At 50.9% G+C, this 14665-nt stretch overlaps 1 protein-coding gene across 10 annotated transcripts in view; it reads left to right on the plus strand.

The window, feature by feature from the left end:
• Positions 1-14665, plus strand: part of MVB12B (multivesicular body subunit 12B) — a 139347-nt gene that overhangs the window by 69740 nt on the left and 54942 nt on the right. For 9 of the 10 annotated variants that reach the window (XM_076068722.1, XM_032959035.2, XM_032959044.2 and 6 more), the window contains one exon: positions 2667-2764. In XM_076068722.1, the coding sequence (XP_075924837.1) occupies positions 2667-2764 (98 nt within the window). Of the gene's footprint in view, positions 1-2666; positions 2765-2996; positions 3715-14665 lie in introns of those variants that run through there. The other variant, XM_032959043.2, reaches the window with a different exon arrangement.

Genomic DNA, 14665 nt, shown 5'->3' on the forward strand with positions numbered 1-14665 from the left:
CGACCCACCTGGCGCGGATCATTCTCTTGTCGTGTCGTCCAAGCGCAACAGCGAGGACGAATGTGCAGAAGAAACAAAACTTTGAAACTTTGATTAGCGCAGCGTGTAGAGCCTGTCGAGAGGAACAGATCGCCGTATCGTTCGCCTTCAACAGACATAAAATGACGTCGCAAAGGAGTTTATGCGAGAGCCCCGGGGGCTTATGGCACCCCGGGGTCCCGCCATAAGGTTAATTTGTAGTGTGTTATCCCTCTTCCCGTGGTCGCGCAGATTTTTGTCTGGGGTCCTCCGATTTGGCACCTCTCTCCGCATTTAGAAACAACATGCGTTTAGATAATTTGGCTGTGACTGAATTCCCACGCGTGACGATGATATCGGCCACTTCGGTGAGCTGTCATGTGTGGCCATGTCGCCTCTGCACAAGAGCCAGTATCTCCGTTGGCTTTAACATAGTTTAGTTTGAGTTTCGACGTCTCTCGCCAGTGTTATTAGTCACGGTGGGGAATCAAACTCGGGTCCGGTTTGGGATCAGAGTGCGGTTTCCGCTTTACAGCTGCGCCGCCAATTCACGCCGATTGATCGGGCAATGGGATTAAGTTTCTGATGCGGCGTGTGGAGCGCGGCTGGATTGTGCAGGAAGTCTCCGTGACTTTCTTTGCACAAAACACTCCTCTCAGCGTTCGGGAAGAGCCGCTTACTGAAGGACTGCAACCAGGGTCTAACAATGCTCTTTGGGAGCAATTAGCACAGTGAAAATGATGTGTGTACTAACTCTAATGCTGAGAAAGGAGGGTAATTAAATTTATTAGCTTTTACAAAAATTGCTTTCAATTTTAAAGCCTTTCCACCTGTCTTGCTGCTATGTCAATCGCGGAAAAAAAATAATCATCTCACCTCGAGACAAGTAATTAATATTTAAATGAAAAAGGCAAACCTCCTCTCTTGCGTTGATACGGGCAGCTTGCGCGAGAATTATTTTTTGCGTGAAGAACAAAAGCTCAACGGGCGGGACAGTGGGGGGGGGGGGGTAACGGCGTGCGTAATTACGAGCCTTCACATTCCGCCGGTGAGAAGCCGGCGAAGTCGAGCGAAGAGGTGCGTGTCGCTGGCATCGCCGTTAACTCGCAAGCGTGAGATAAAGTGGAGGCGGCCCCTGTAATTGCTTGTCGTACCATTTTGCTGGCACTGACTTTTTTTTTTATGCACCTAGCGAATGTGGCTTCGACGATTCTCGCCGGGCTTTTGTCCGCGTTTCACGGCACCTTTTTGTCAATCCGCTGCTGGATTTGAGCGAGAAGCCTCAACGACACAACCGCGGGGTCGTGGTGGGTTATTTGACCGTACTTCGTCACGCCGGTCGGGGCAGATTGGTGAAGGCGGGCGCGAGCCTGGACATGGGAGCCTAGAGGTACAGTCCAGCGACGGTTGTGTTTTCCTGCCATCTACTGACAATGTAGTGCTGCAGTCCAGTGAACCTGTAGAATACCTTAGTGGTCACTCGTACAAGCATTGTCGAGGCTCAACCCTACGTAGATTTTTACTTCTGATGAGATCGGGCATAAAAGCTGGGCAGGACCCTCCCAACAAAGAGGCACGAGACTCGGTGGTGAGCTTTCCTGGGTTGACCAGTGTAAGAACAACAGTAATGGTAATACAGTAAAACCTTGGATTGCAAGTAACATGGTCTGCGAGTGTTTTGCAAGACGAGCAAAAATTTTAAATACATTTTAATTTGATAAACGAGCGAGGTCTTGCAATACGAGTAGTACTTATACGCTTTGTCTGCCGAGCGTCACGTGATCACAACTGAGCCGATGATTCTTCTCTCTCGCTGCGGGATTGTGGGTAATCGTCTCTCATGCTCGGTCTCAGTCGGCGTGCCTCACTCGTATAGTCAACATCCGTGCAAGCGTATACTGTTTACTATAGTGTTGTGACCACGTGTGTGAGCGTAAAGCATTTTTTATATTTGTGTCCAAGGAGGAGGATAAAAAGACGGAGGAATCCCTCACTTCAAATGAGATTAGGGAGATGTGTAAAATGTGGGAAACAGTGCAAAATTTTGTAGAAAAGCACCACCCGAATAGGGCTGTAGCAGTGCGAGTGATGAATCTGTTTAACGGCAATGCAATGTCACATTTCCGCGAAATCCTCAAAAGGAGGCAAAAGCAAATGTCATTGGATAGGTTCCTTGTTAAAGTCGCACAAAAATAAAAAATATTCAAGTGAGCCAACAGAGAGCAGTGATTCCGTTAGTGACAGTGAAAGTCGTCCTACACAATAACCCTCCTCCTCCTCTCTCTCGTCTCCCTCACACCAGCCACGATTAAATGTAATCAATAAATTTGATTACTTTATATTCAATAAAAATAATAAAAATATAAAAAGGTATTTTGTATTAATAATTTTAATATGAATATTTTTGGGTTGTGGAACGAATCATCTGAGTTACCATTATTTCTTATGGGGAAATTCGCTTTGATATGCGAGTGCTTTGGATTACAAACACGTTTCCGAAACGAATTATGTTCGCAATCCAAGGTTTTACTGTAATAGGTATAACAGAAATTTTCAGTGGTGTGGTCACTGGCCCAATGAGCTTTTGTCTGCTTCCCGAATTAAAGTGATTGATCGATTGTTTGCACTCTGCTGGTTCTATTCAACAGGCAAGACTCGGCTCCTCTCCCGGCGTTGCCCAGCAGGTTCGATGCCCGGTTAGACACCAGCTATCAGAGCCAAGCCATCTACACGTCCGCCATGTCAGGTTGGTTCAGATAAGAACCCACTTTTCTCCCTGCACCCACACACACACACAAATATAATGCTCCCTTGTTGAACCGTGTAGACTGTTAGTGAGCACCGTCTAAGGCTAGAACACCTTGAGACAGTGTTCATTGCAAGGCCCGTGGGCCACTGGCGGCTCCTGGTGGCCTTTAGTGCGGCCCCTGACGTGCGGCCCCCGACAACACAACATGTGACAACACCACCCCTTGCAGGGCGGTCTGGCGGCCCCCACACTCATGTCTTATCAGCGAAAGTGGCCTCCCTTGGAAAATGAGTGAAGGACACTGCCTTAATAGGTGGCCGCTCGGCTCAAGGGTCGGAGCACAGAACTCACGGGGAGACGGTTTCAGAGCGCAATGCCACTGCTTCCCACTGCAACAGGTAACTGGCCTGGACTGGTGAGGGTTTGAACAGGTGAGAGCCTGAAGAGGTGAGAACGTGGACAGGTGAGTGACTGGAAATGTAAGGGCCTGGACATGTGAGAGCCTGGATAGGTGAGAACCTGGATAGGTGAGGGCCTGGATAGGTGAGAACCTGGATAGGGTGAGGGCCTGGATAGGTCAGAGCCTGAATAGGTGAGAACCTGGACAGGTGGGATCCTGGATGGGTAAGGGCCTGGAAAAGTGAGAGCCTGGACAGGTAAGGCCCTGAACAGGTGAGAGCCATGAGCTGCTGCTTGAAGGTGGATGGTGATTGTATGCAGCGAATGTGCAGCGGGGAGAGAGTTCCAGATGATGGGTGCCGCTACGGAGGAGTGCCGCTCAGCCAGGACGGTGCTGGTTATGGCTACGTTGAGCCGGGTTGTTAGACGCGCTCCGTAGGACGCGGCGGTTTGCTGCGGTCGGTGGAGTGAGAAGGGGGGGTGGAGAGGTAGGGCGCAGGAGACCTTAAGCAAGAGCTCGGTGATTATGTATGTAAAAAAAAGCACATTTTTTGAATGCAGAACCCTCCTGAAAAAAAAAACATCTTGAGACTCTGTGATTATTCCCCGAATCCTGGGGAATAACTGAGAATGTGGTGGGTGGGGGAGATACTCAATTGGAATTTGACATAGAGGTGCGGGGGGGCAGGGGGAGGGGCAGGTGGGGGGGGCAGGGGGGGTGGGCGGATGTTGAGGGGGGTGTAAATGAGGCCAGCATTCGCCTCCTGTGACCTTTATATATATATTTTTGAAGAGTCTCATTCTCAAAACTTTTTGACCGCTACTCCCACTTGGGCGTTGGGTTTAGCGTAAAGGTTAATGGCACGTGGTGAAATTGCACCGGGCGAAGCTTCCACGGAAGGTGCCCTAATTTACATGTGCAGCGCGCTTTTGTCCAACAGGTAATCTCGCACGGAATGTAATGCCGCCGCCGCCACCGCCTTGGAATATTGTAGATTGTCCCTTCGCACGATCTATCGCAGGCCCACGGTAATGGGCTTTAAAAAAAAAAATCCACGGAAAGCCGTGCGACGTTTCATAAAATTCCACCCGCGCCGTCACCCAATTGTTTGCAACGTGCGCGTTTCTCCTCCTGAGTGCGTGCGTGCGTGCGTGCCAGGTTTGTAAATGTAACCTCATCGGGGGGTTTTTTGGGGGCCGATTTCAACTTCATTGGAATAAACGCTGCCTCGCTGAACGTGTTTGTTTCACACTGTTACTCGTTGGTTTTCTTCGAGCAGCTGAGCTTGCGATTTGGTGGCATGGCAGTAGCTGTTCGCCAGACTTGACGTCTCCTCTGCTGCACCTAGTTAGCGGTTGGCTACGTACGATGCGAAAGAAGTTCAACATACGTACATAATTGTTTGACATTTACCAAGCTTTGAATTAAATAAATAAAAAGGTATATATATTTTTTGCGTCAAGCCCCGACCGAGGGTGGTGATGTCTCTTTTGCCAGCCAAAAAAGATCTTGGGGATTCTAGGATCTTGGGGAGATTCTATAGACTCCTAACTGTACCGTGTTTAAATAAATGTATCATTTATCATTTAAATAATGATTATAATTCGACCGCAGGTCGTACCGCACAGTTGAAATTGCTGGCAACGCTTGGCCGTATGACGAACTTTGTGCGTTGACACGACCGGCACAGTTTTACCAGTGTCTCCGGCCCAGAAGACCTGGAGCCGGTTTCCGGCAGATGTTCCGGATCTATCCTTGAATCTGAGCCAGTTTTGCAAAAGACTGTAAGCAGAGTATTGTTATTCCAAAGAGCTTACTCTTTGTGTGATCGGTGTGGCGCATTCTTGATGGACCGGACTAGTGACAGTGTGCATAAACAAATCTTCAGACTCGCTCGAGTTTTTGTTAACCGCAAAAATCTTGAGACACCTTCAATAGCGGCGCACAACAGAGGCACCTTAAGCGATCGCATTCGAAACGGCGACGCGCATCGCCAAGCCACGGCCGGGCGGGTACAGGCCTACCCGGACCAGACTCGTGCAGTAAAATCCTCCACGCTGCCAAGCGTGAGTGGAGGTTTATATGTGGTGATTGTTTTATTAATGGAATTAAGCCTTTGTAGACACCCCGTGTCCTTTATCGAGCGAAATAAGAGGCGGCCCATCAGCTCGAAAACACGCTTAGTACGACGCCCCCTCACGTTTTTTAAACGTGCATTTTTGAACCGTAAATTACTGCCATTGCTTGAAACTCGTTACTATGATTCGTCACATCCAAGAGGACGTTCGCCAAGGAGATGGGCGATTAAATCATTCCGCGTGCTGGGTGCATTGTTGCAATGCAGGATCGTCGTGGGGGTGGGGAGGGGGGTTGGCGGCAGCTTCATCCAGCAGTGGATCGACCGTGGCTGCTGCTGCTGCTGATGATGTTACCCATTATTCACGCAGTCTCTCCTCAGACCGGGATTAATGCGGCGAAGCGTGAGATCGTGTCTTCTCCTAACCACCAGCTTGTTTCCTCCGTTTTTTTTCCCGTGCGAAGGCGGCCACTTTAAAGCTATTAGCGCTGGAGATTTGATTTTGCAGGAGCCGCAACTAGGCATTATTGCCCAGCTTGCGGTGCTAAATTTATAGCGATAGGTCTTGTAATTAATGAGCCCGTCAAGCGAGATGTATATGCAGTGTACCCTCGGCCCCTGATTGTGGGTACAGCCTTGCTGGGTTTCCAATTAACATTGTGCTCAAATAAGTGCTGTTTATCTTGGTGAAAGAAGGGTTTGCAATGTTGATAGGATCGATGCAAAATATCTTTCTCCTGAATTAATAACATTATCACGGCACGTACAGTAAAACCTTGGATTGCGAGCAACTTGGTCTGCGAGTGTTTTGCAAGACGGGCAATTTTTTAAAATAAATATTAATTTGATAAACGAGCGAGGTCTTGCAATACGAGTAGTGTACGTATACGCTTTGTCTGCCGAGCGTCACGTGATCACAACTGATATACGAGTGCTTTGATATACCAGTGCTTTGGATTACAAACACGTTTCCGGAACGAATTATGCTCGCAATCCAAGGTTTTACTGCATATTTTTTTACACGCTGAAATTAAATGTGGATAATCCTGCGTTGATTAGTGTGCTGAGGTGTGATGAACCAACCGCCGTGACCAACACGACACGCTGAGGCCTTCACCCAGCAGTAGATTGGCACAGGCCTCTCGGTGAAACTGGGCCGGCTGCCTCAACGGGAGTGAGCGGCTGGTGGTCGGAAGTTTGCGACCCCAAATGCTGCTTGCGCATCGACTTGGTCCATCTTCCCTCCGGGGGGGGGGGGGGGGGGAAATCGACAGTAGTTGTCCCCTGGAGAGGTTCGCCCTCACCCGAGGAAAATGGAATTTCCATCCCTGGTTCAGGGTTTGTAAATGTGAGATCATCACTGCCTCTGCTCACTTCAGCAGTGGCCGAGAGATATTCAAGTGTGGCCAAACTGCCACTGGGCAGTGCTTGTCGCAGGCTTGGTACCGTTGGTAATAATGCGTGCATGTTCGTAGGTGCACACAGCAGGCTCCGGGGGGGGGGGGGGGTGCCTGCAAACAAAATCTGTTTCATCCGCAAGAATGCGAGTGCCTAATTAAATAAACGTATTATTTGCATTTAACATTTAGCCAATGTTTCTGCGGCCGTGAGTGGTCGGGGAAATTACGAAAAATGCCACCAAGGCCCGAAATATACCACCCAAAACTAATCGCTTAATTTTTAAACTGTAATTGAGCGGCACTGAATTTGAATCGCTTGAGAACGCGTTGCCGGGTGTCTGGTGTTCCTCCGCGGGTTTATGCCCCTTTCATTAGTTTGACTCGGTGGGCAGTAGCTGCGTTATCCTCTTTAGCTTCGCCCAGCAACGCTCGTTTGGCAACGGGTTTCTCCTCGAGGCGGCCGAGCGTTAATAAACGCACGCTGTGGGTCCATCTGCTGTTGAAGCAAAGGCATAACCGAGAGGGCCGAGCCTCGTAGCGCAGCGCTCTGTTAGCGTCGCCCCTCCAGTTGAGCCCCGCAAACGAGCAGCCATTGAAGGAGCAATTTAATTGTCATCGTCATCATCTTTCCCTTTCATCACCTCATAAGCGACGATGGAGCCAAGTGAATTTCTGCCACGGCTCTCTCTCTCTTCAGCCAGTTTCACTTCTTCAAACAAACTCAATAATTTCTCTTCCAGGGTAATTTTTTTTTCCCGTGGCATTTATCTATCTAGTTTTCTGTATTCCCCTACTGTTGGTTCCTTCCACTTTTATGTGAATTGCCAAGTGCAGGCCCTTGTCCAGAATGATTCTCGTAACTTGCCCGAACGCCCTTTGGCTTCGTCACTCATAACTGTTTTCCTGTGTTTGTCGTTTTTCAGTCGCTGCGGTCTCACGGGAATTAATGAATACTTTATTAAGCCAAGCTAGACCCCCACCGCTCCATCCGTGTGGATGTTTTGAGTTGTGCGCCCCGTCATATAAGCGCGCGTGTCCCATGCCTTCTGCTGTCCTCGTTGACAAAAGGAATTTGTCAACCATCCCGATGAGGAGCCTCCTGGAAGAGTCTTGAGAATCGGTGAGGCTTTCCTGCATAAACATGACCTGTGTTTTTATTCTTATTATTGTAGCAAAAGTATAACGGGGGCAGCCCTGCAATTGCCTGTTCACGCCGCTGCTGGCGGAAGGGCCTCCAGTAGAAGGGGCTCTCGAGAGCCCCTCTAGTGGGTAGTTTTGGCCTACTCTTCCACGCCAGTCAAACGTCTTGGAAGAGCGGGCAGTACCCACGATTTACCCCACTGCATGCAGCCTGCCGATCAGGCATCTATGGTGTATCCATTCATACCGATGGGTCTGAACTGCTATTGTCACACGGCAGTCGTTGAATTGTTCTACGCGTGCGTACACTGGGCGTGAGCAAGACGAACTGCGGCATTGCGGGACCGCGCGGCGGTAGCGACCGGCTTGCGGGAGGGCCTTCATCCAGCAGTGGAGAGACGGTCACTGATGAACTTCTGCTTTTCGGCTCGCTGCATTGAAGACAGCGGCCGCAAACAAAAGTTTACGGAAACGTCACGAACGCCACGACGATGAGTTGCGCACGGTTTGACGTTAATCGTGGTGAAGCGAAGCGAGAGCCCTCCGGTGACCTACCGCTCTCTCGAAGTTGTCTTCATGGCTACGATCGTTTGTAACGAGCCTTTTGAATCCCCCCCCCACCCCACCTGGATAGCTTTTTAATTGAAAATAATTGTGACATTTGTCACGGTGTATATAAATTATGAATGCCTTCCTTAATGCCCGGGCATCACGTAATTGCACAATCTGCTTGTGTTTTTTTGTGTCGCCGGGCGTGGAAACGCACCGCTGGAGTAGGGTGGAGTGGTGGGTGGCACGGTGGTTCGCGCGAGTTTGATTCCAGGCCACGGCTAATATCACCGGTTCTCAATCCCTCTACTGCCGATTCACCAACCCGCACAGACCAGCGGGGTGAAGTACGGTTTGAAACAAGCGTCGCCAACGGCGCGCGGAGGGTCTTCATCCGGCACCGGAATGACAGAGGGCCGTTCATAACTTTTTTTAACGTACGAATTGGTGTCATTCTTTTTTTAATCCGCACGTGTGCACATAAATAAAGGTTCTGCTCGGTGACTTCACAGTGAGTTAGTGGCGGCACACTCCCCCCCCCCCGTCCCCACAATCCCTGGGATAATCCGCTCATCAAAGTGGGGTGCTTTTACTCGGAAGCGATGCCGCGGTCTTCTGTCAGGCGGCCCAGTGTAACTCAACGTAGGCACGTGTCTGAAGGTGATCGCACATGCGCCGAGTGCACGGTTTGCCCCCCACACCCCCCCCACCCCCCCCCCACTGAACCGTCAACCCGGCCGTCCTCATAAGCCAAGCAAGGACGCGGAGCGGGCCCTGCGAGCGAAAATGTCAAAAGCTGGAAAACGTCCTTCGGAAGGGGCGCCTTGTTAGAGCGGTGATTTACGAGAGCGCGTGCCTGTAACGGCTGCGTTCTGGGGGAGATTAAAAAGAAAACCCGCCCGCTACGCGCGGCGAGCGTGGGCTGCGGCCAACACCGCCGTTCGTGTTTTTCTCTCTCCCCCCTGCCGCCGCCTTCGCCACGCGGCGAAAAAACGTCTGCCCCGCAAGATCCTGCCGTGCGCACCTGCCCGTTCCGCCACCGTGGCCTCCCGCCGCCGCCCCCCCCGACTGCAACGGAGTAAGTTAGCGTCGTGCCATCCGTCACGCAGTGGCGGCAGCAGCGGCGAGTGTGGTCAGGCCCCGCCGGGGAGCTGCGCCCATCTATTAATAGGCGTAATTTCCCGCTCGCGCGGCAATCAGCACTTTTTTAATTGACTGCGCGACGTCTCGCTTCCCCGCCGTTCCTTATCGGCTGCCGATTTGGAGGACTGTTAATCCAATTCCCTTCTCTCCATCGGTGTTCGGTGCCCCGGCACGAGCAGACAGTTAAATGATTCACTTTGCCATTTAAACGGTCGGAGCGGTGCGCATTTTTTTTTAGTTTTAGCTTTTTTTTTTGCCTAACATTAAGGTCCCCTCAAACTGAATTTCCTTGAAGGAAATGACTGATTTAATTGGACAAAGTGACACTCTGCGATGATCGGTGCGCGAGTGAAACTCGATGTACGTGTGTGGATGACAGGGCCCGGCTCTCTCGCACCCCTCCCCACCCCCCACCGTGCCTTGCGTGCAAAAAAATCCGTCCTCACGGTTGTTTTTACTTCCCCTTCCTCGGCCATTGTCGGAGAGACGGTCGCAAGGTTAGGCTCCGTGATGTGAACTGATTCAGGATTCTGGCCTCGCTTTGGAATTTGAATTAAACGCGTAATCGAAATTGAGTTCATTTTTCTGGAGAAACAGCCGAAGGAATATATATTTGTATTTTCATATTCGTATATATTTTATAAAGCCCCCACTTAAGTGATGTTTGTGTTAATGTCAGATGGGGGGCGTTAGACGCCTTTTTTTAATTTCGAGGTAACATTTTTTTTTGCTTCATCAGTGGAAATAGTTGGAGGAAAAAAAAATCTTCAGTAATATATATAACAAAAACCACCTTCATGAGACAGAACTATAGCTTATTAAAGTAATACCTTAGCAGAAATATAATAGGAAGTATGGGGTTCTGTAATCATAACGACAATCACTTCTCCAAATTAATTTGAGCGTTCATTGCGGAAGCGGCTGGGGCGGGGATGGAGGGTGGGGGCTGCTCGGCTGGGGGGGATGGGTGGCGAAAGCCGTAAATGAGGTTAACTCGCCGTTGCTGGTTTCTCTCGCAGCCGATAATTAACTCACTTCGCCACAGCGTCCCGAGCGCGCCGTAATAAAACCCACGCTGTGTCCGCTGCCTCCTTGCGCTTGTTTTTCCAAAGTCCCGCACGCGCGCCATCGTCCGCGGCCGACCGCTCCTTCCGCCTCTGACGGTGGCCGGGGAGGCGTTGTTGGCACGCAACAACAAACGACGCTCGCGATGATAAGCGCGAAGCTGCGACCTCTTATTGCCCTAAATGGGCTCTCTGGGACCACTTAAGCTCGCGCACAATGTATCCAAGGAGCCCGAGCGATAGCTCAGAATCGGGAGAAGGGTGGCTTCTTAGTTCGACCCCTTTAGACGGAACGCGAGATGGATTTTCGTGGTGGCCGCGCGACAGCCCGCGGGACGGCCCGTCCGTCGTTCCTCGGGCGTCTCGCGGAACCCGCAGACGCCGCCGTCGCGGTGGACGTGCGGGCCACGGTCGCCGACCGTCGGCGTGGTCGCCTCGAGGCCGGGCGCTTCGCTTCTCGGTCGTCCACGCCGGGCGCGCGGCCCTCGCTGCGGCGCGGATTCGTAGCAGGGGGCGATCAAACCACGGTTCGCAAGACGCGTGCGGCTTCAGGCCAGTTTCTGAGCGCGGCTCAGTGGAGACCCAGCTAACGTTTCAGATTTTCAATGAGACTTTTAAGAGAAGTGGGAAAAATCTGCGGAAGCGGCCAGGGGACACTCGCCATCCCCCCCCCCCACCCCGCCCCCAAGGCAGCAGAGCCACACGTGAGTACTACTTGGGTGCTCCCGTGGATTTCTAAATCAAGAACACAGCAGCGAATCGGCGTTTGCAAACCGGTCTTGCGCGTTTTGGTTTGTCACTTGTGGCATCAGGAAGTTTGTCCATCTCACATGTGTACAAAATGGTCAAATTTTGCAATGCCTCACAGCGAATTGAAAAAGTCACTTGACTTTGTGTCCAAAACGTGCGTTGGGAGATGCTCATTACCGCTGCCCCTTGAGCCTGTAGTGGAAATTACACATTCCTATGCCATTGTAAAACTAAAAATGATACGCAATAAGCTGTCGTTTGTGGATGATGGCAATGTTCATCAGAGTAGGTAATGGCAATTCTTTGGAGTAGGCAAATCTCAAGAATGGCCTTGAATGTTAGTTATGAATGAGCTACGTTACATTCGTTCTTGCCCACTGCTGTCAGTGCCAGTTCCTTGACCTCCTATTTACTTTTGAATAACAACAACAACAGTGGCTTGTTTCACCTTAAATCTGTCTTTTTTTAAGTTAACCCCGGAGAGATTATGATGATGATGGTGATGGGCCGATTAAAGGTCGGCCGGGAAATGAACCCGGAACTTCGCTTTAAACAGCTCGCGCGTGAGCGTGCGAGCTGTTTAAAGCGAAGTGAACGGCCGAGAACCCGTTTGGCGCTCGTGCTCAAAGCATTCGCCGCTGGACTCTCGACCGACGATGGCACGCGCCTCCTCCGTTGTGCCGCCTTCTGTTAATTCACACCTTCGCGTTTTCATAATTAGCACGCAGGTGCCGCCATCGGAGGCTGTGGGACGAAAGCCGGACCACGCTCGATCGCTCGCGCAATTTGCGGCGCAATCGGAGCGCGCTTCGCATGGCTTTGCCGAAGCGACGTTAATATATTTTATCCCCCACTCTCAGTAATGCTCCAACTTTAAGATTGCCCCGCTGTTCAGCCATTGGCCTGGCCCAGGGGTTGGCAATCTGGAGTTCCGGAGCCGCATGCGGCTCTTTGGCTGCCCCCTTGCGGCTCTTTGGTTGCCCCCTTGCGGCTCTTTCGCTGCCCCCATGCGGCTCTTTGGCTGCCCCCTTGCGGCTCTTTGGCTGCCCCCTTGCGACTCTTTCACTGCCCCCTTGCGACTCTTTGGCTGCCCCCTTGCAGCTCTTTGGCTGCCCCCTTGCGGCTCTTTCACTGCCCCCTTGCGACTCTTTGGCTGCCCCCTTGCAGCTCTTTGGCTGCCCCCTTGCGGCTCTTTCACTGCCCCCTTGCGACTCTTTGGCTGCCCCCTTGCGGCTCTTTCACTGCCCCCTTGCGACTCTTTGGCTGCCCCCTTGCGGCTCTTTCACTGCCCCCTTGCGGCTCTTTGGCTGCCCCCCTTGTGGCTCTTTGGCTGCCCCCTTGCGGGCAGCCATTTTTGTTTGCAAAACTGAATTTACTTTTCGATTTAAAGCTTTCGTGACTGCAATGATTCATCTTCTTTGGTTCTTTCGGTAAAGTCACGTAGAATGAGAATAAAATAATAAATTGATAAAATAAAATAACACAATAATATTCTCACGACGTTTCGGCCACAACACAAGCGGCCTTCATCAGGTGAAGGGGGCGAGACTGTCTGGTAGGACAGCGCTGGAGTGAGAGAGCCACGTTCAGATCACGGCTTTTAAGCTGTGTGAGAGGAACAAAGAGCCTTAGAGTCGCGGCATCTCTTCAGAAAGGTGAGAGACTCGATTAGTTGAGCCTTCTTATCCCGAAGTCTGTTGAATGATCTTAAGGATGTGTGGAATCCCTCCCCGTAGAGGCGGTTAAATTTCGATTCCGTGACTCTAAGGCTCTTTGTTCCTCTCACACAGCTTAAAAGCCGTGATCTGAACGTGGCTCTCTCACTCCAGCGCTGTCCTACCAGACAGTCTCGCCCCCTTCACCTGATGAAGGCCGCTTGTGTTGTGGCCGAAACGTCGTGAGAATATTATTGTGTTATTTTATTTTATCAATTTATTATTTTATTCTCATTCTACGTGACTTTACCGAAAGAACCAAAGAAGATGAATTTACTTTATTCGGTCCGTTACAATTTACGGTCCCCGTTTTTACGACGCAATGCATTCCTGGCTGTTCTTCTTTGAAAGGTTGCTGGCCCCTGACCATGGTAGTCCAGTTTACCATCGGAGTCCAGTTTAAGATGGAAATCCATTTTACCACGGGCAGAGGTTGGCACCGTCTCGTATTCGCATTGCATTGTGGCTCTTGAAATATTGAGGTTTTTTTTTACTGAATTCGAAAAAAGTGCCCCTTATTATTACTTTGGTTGTCGACCCCCCCCCTGGCCTAGCCTGGAGAAGTTTGGGGGGTGGGGGGGGGTATTCGTAGCATCCCCCGGGGGGGGCGATGGGTTGTCGACCAGAACCGTAACGACAGCCAATCACCTTCCGGCGCTGGTATTCAGCGAATCACCGCAGTTCAGGGTCACGTTGAGATGTCAGGAATGGATTTGTTTCATTTGACGCTGTGGTGATGCAGCGGCCTCTAGTGGCTGCAGGAGTCACGGTGTTTACGCACTCGCGATCCGGCCGCTTTGTTCCACGAAACCTTGAGCATCGATGCTAACCGAGCGATCGACGCGTCGTTGCCGCTTTATTTGTCAGCGGGAAACCAATTTCTCGTTATCGCGCGGTGGCGCGTGGTCATTGGAGCCATCCGGCTTGCAGTAAAGAAGTTGGTCGCGACACCACCTCCCGGCGGGGTTTCGATTAAGCCCATCATCTCATCGGGGCTGATTTGAAGCGAATGCCAACACTGCGGCGAAATCAACAGTGGTTGCAATGTGAACCGACTGCCCCCTGCCATGTGTACGTAGAATTTCCACACCGCTAACTGTTAAAGGGGACCGGGAGCTGAGCATTGTCCAATACTCGTTTGAGCAGAGAGACGCTTTGCCCGTAAGCGTCGGCGGAGCAGCGCTGTGCATGCAAATGTTTGAATTACCTCCACTTGCATCAAATAATGGGAACTTAGCTTCGGCGAAAGTCACGGGAGGCAAAAAGAAGAAACTAAAAGGAAAGAAAATTGTGCCCTAAGAGACTTTGCAAATGCACATCATCACCACCCACTTTAATCAAAGGCAGGCAGGGCTTTCTGCGTGTTCCAGTAAATTAACTCTGGCTCAGGCGCCCGCGAACTTATTACACTTCAGCAGAGATTAACCCTCCTACCCGCGGTTTCCAAGGAAGCAATGATGACGGAGGGGGGTGTAGTGGCTAATTATATGGGCCTGCACTTGTTTTTCCTGCCTTGGTGAGAACGCGTGATGCTGCACAAGATAAATGCCACCGACGGTTCATTTAATGCACACATAATTTATCAATAATAGCACTGCAGTACGAAGAATAATGAATAGAGATAATACATTATTTACATCCCTTTGTTTACCCATTGCTG

This window comes from Petromyzon marinus, chromosome 22 (genome assembly GCF_048934315.1).
Source record: "Petromyzon marinus isolate PM22_M1 ecotype Great Lakes invasive population chromosome 22, UKy_Petmar_22M1.pri1.0, whole genome shotgun sequence".
Taxonomy (NCBI): Eukaryota; Metazoa; Chordata; class Hyperoartia; order Petromyzontiformes; family Petromyzontidae; genus Petromyzon; species Petromyzon marinus.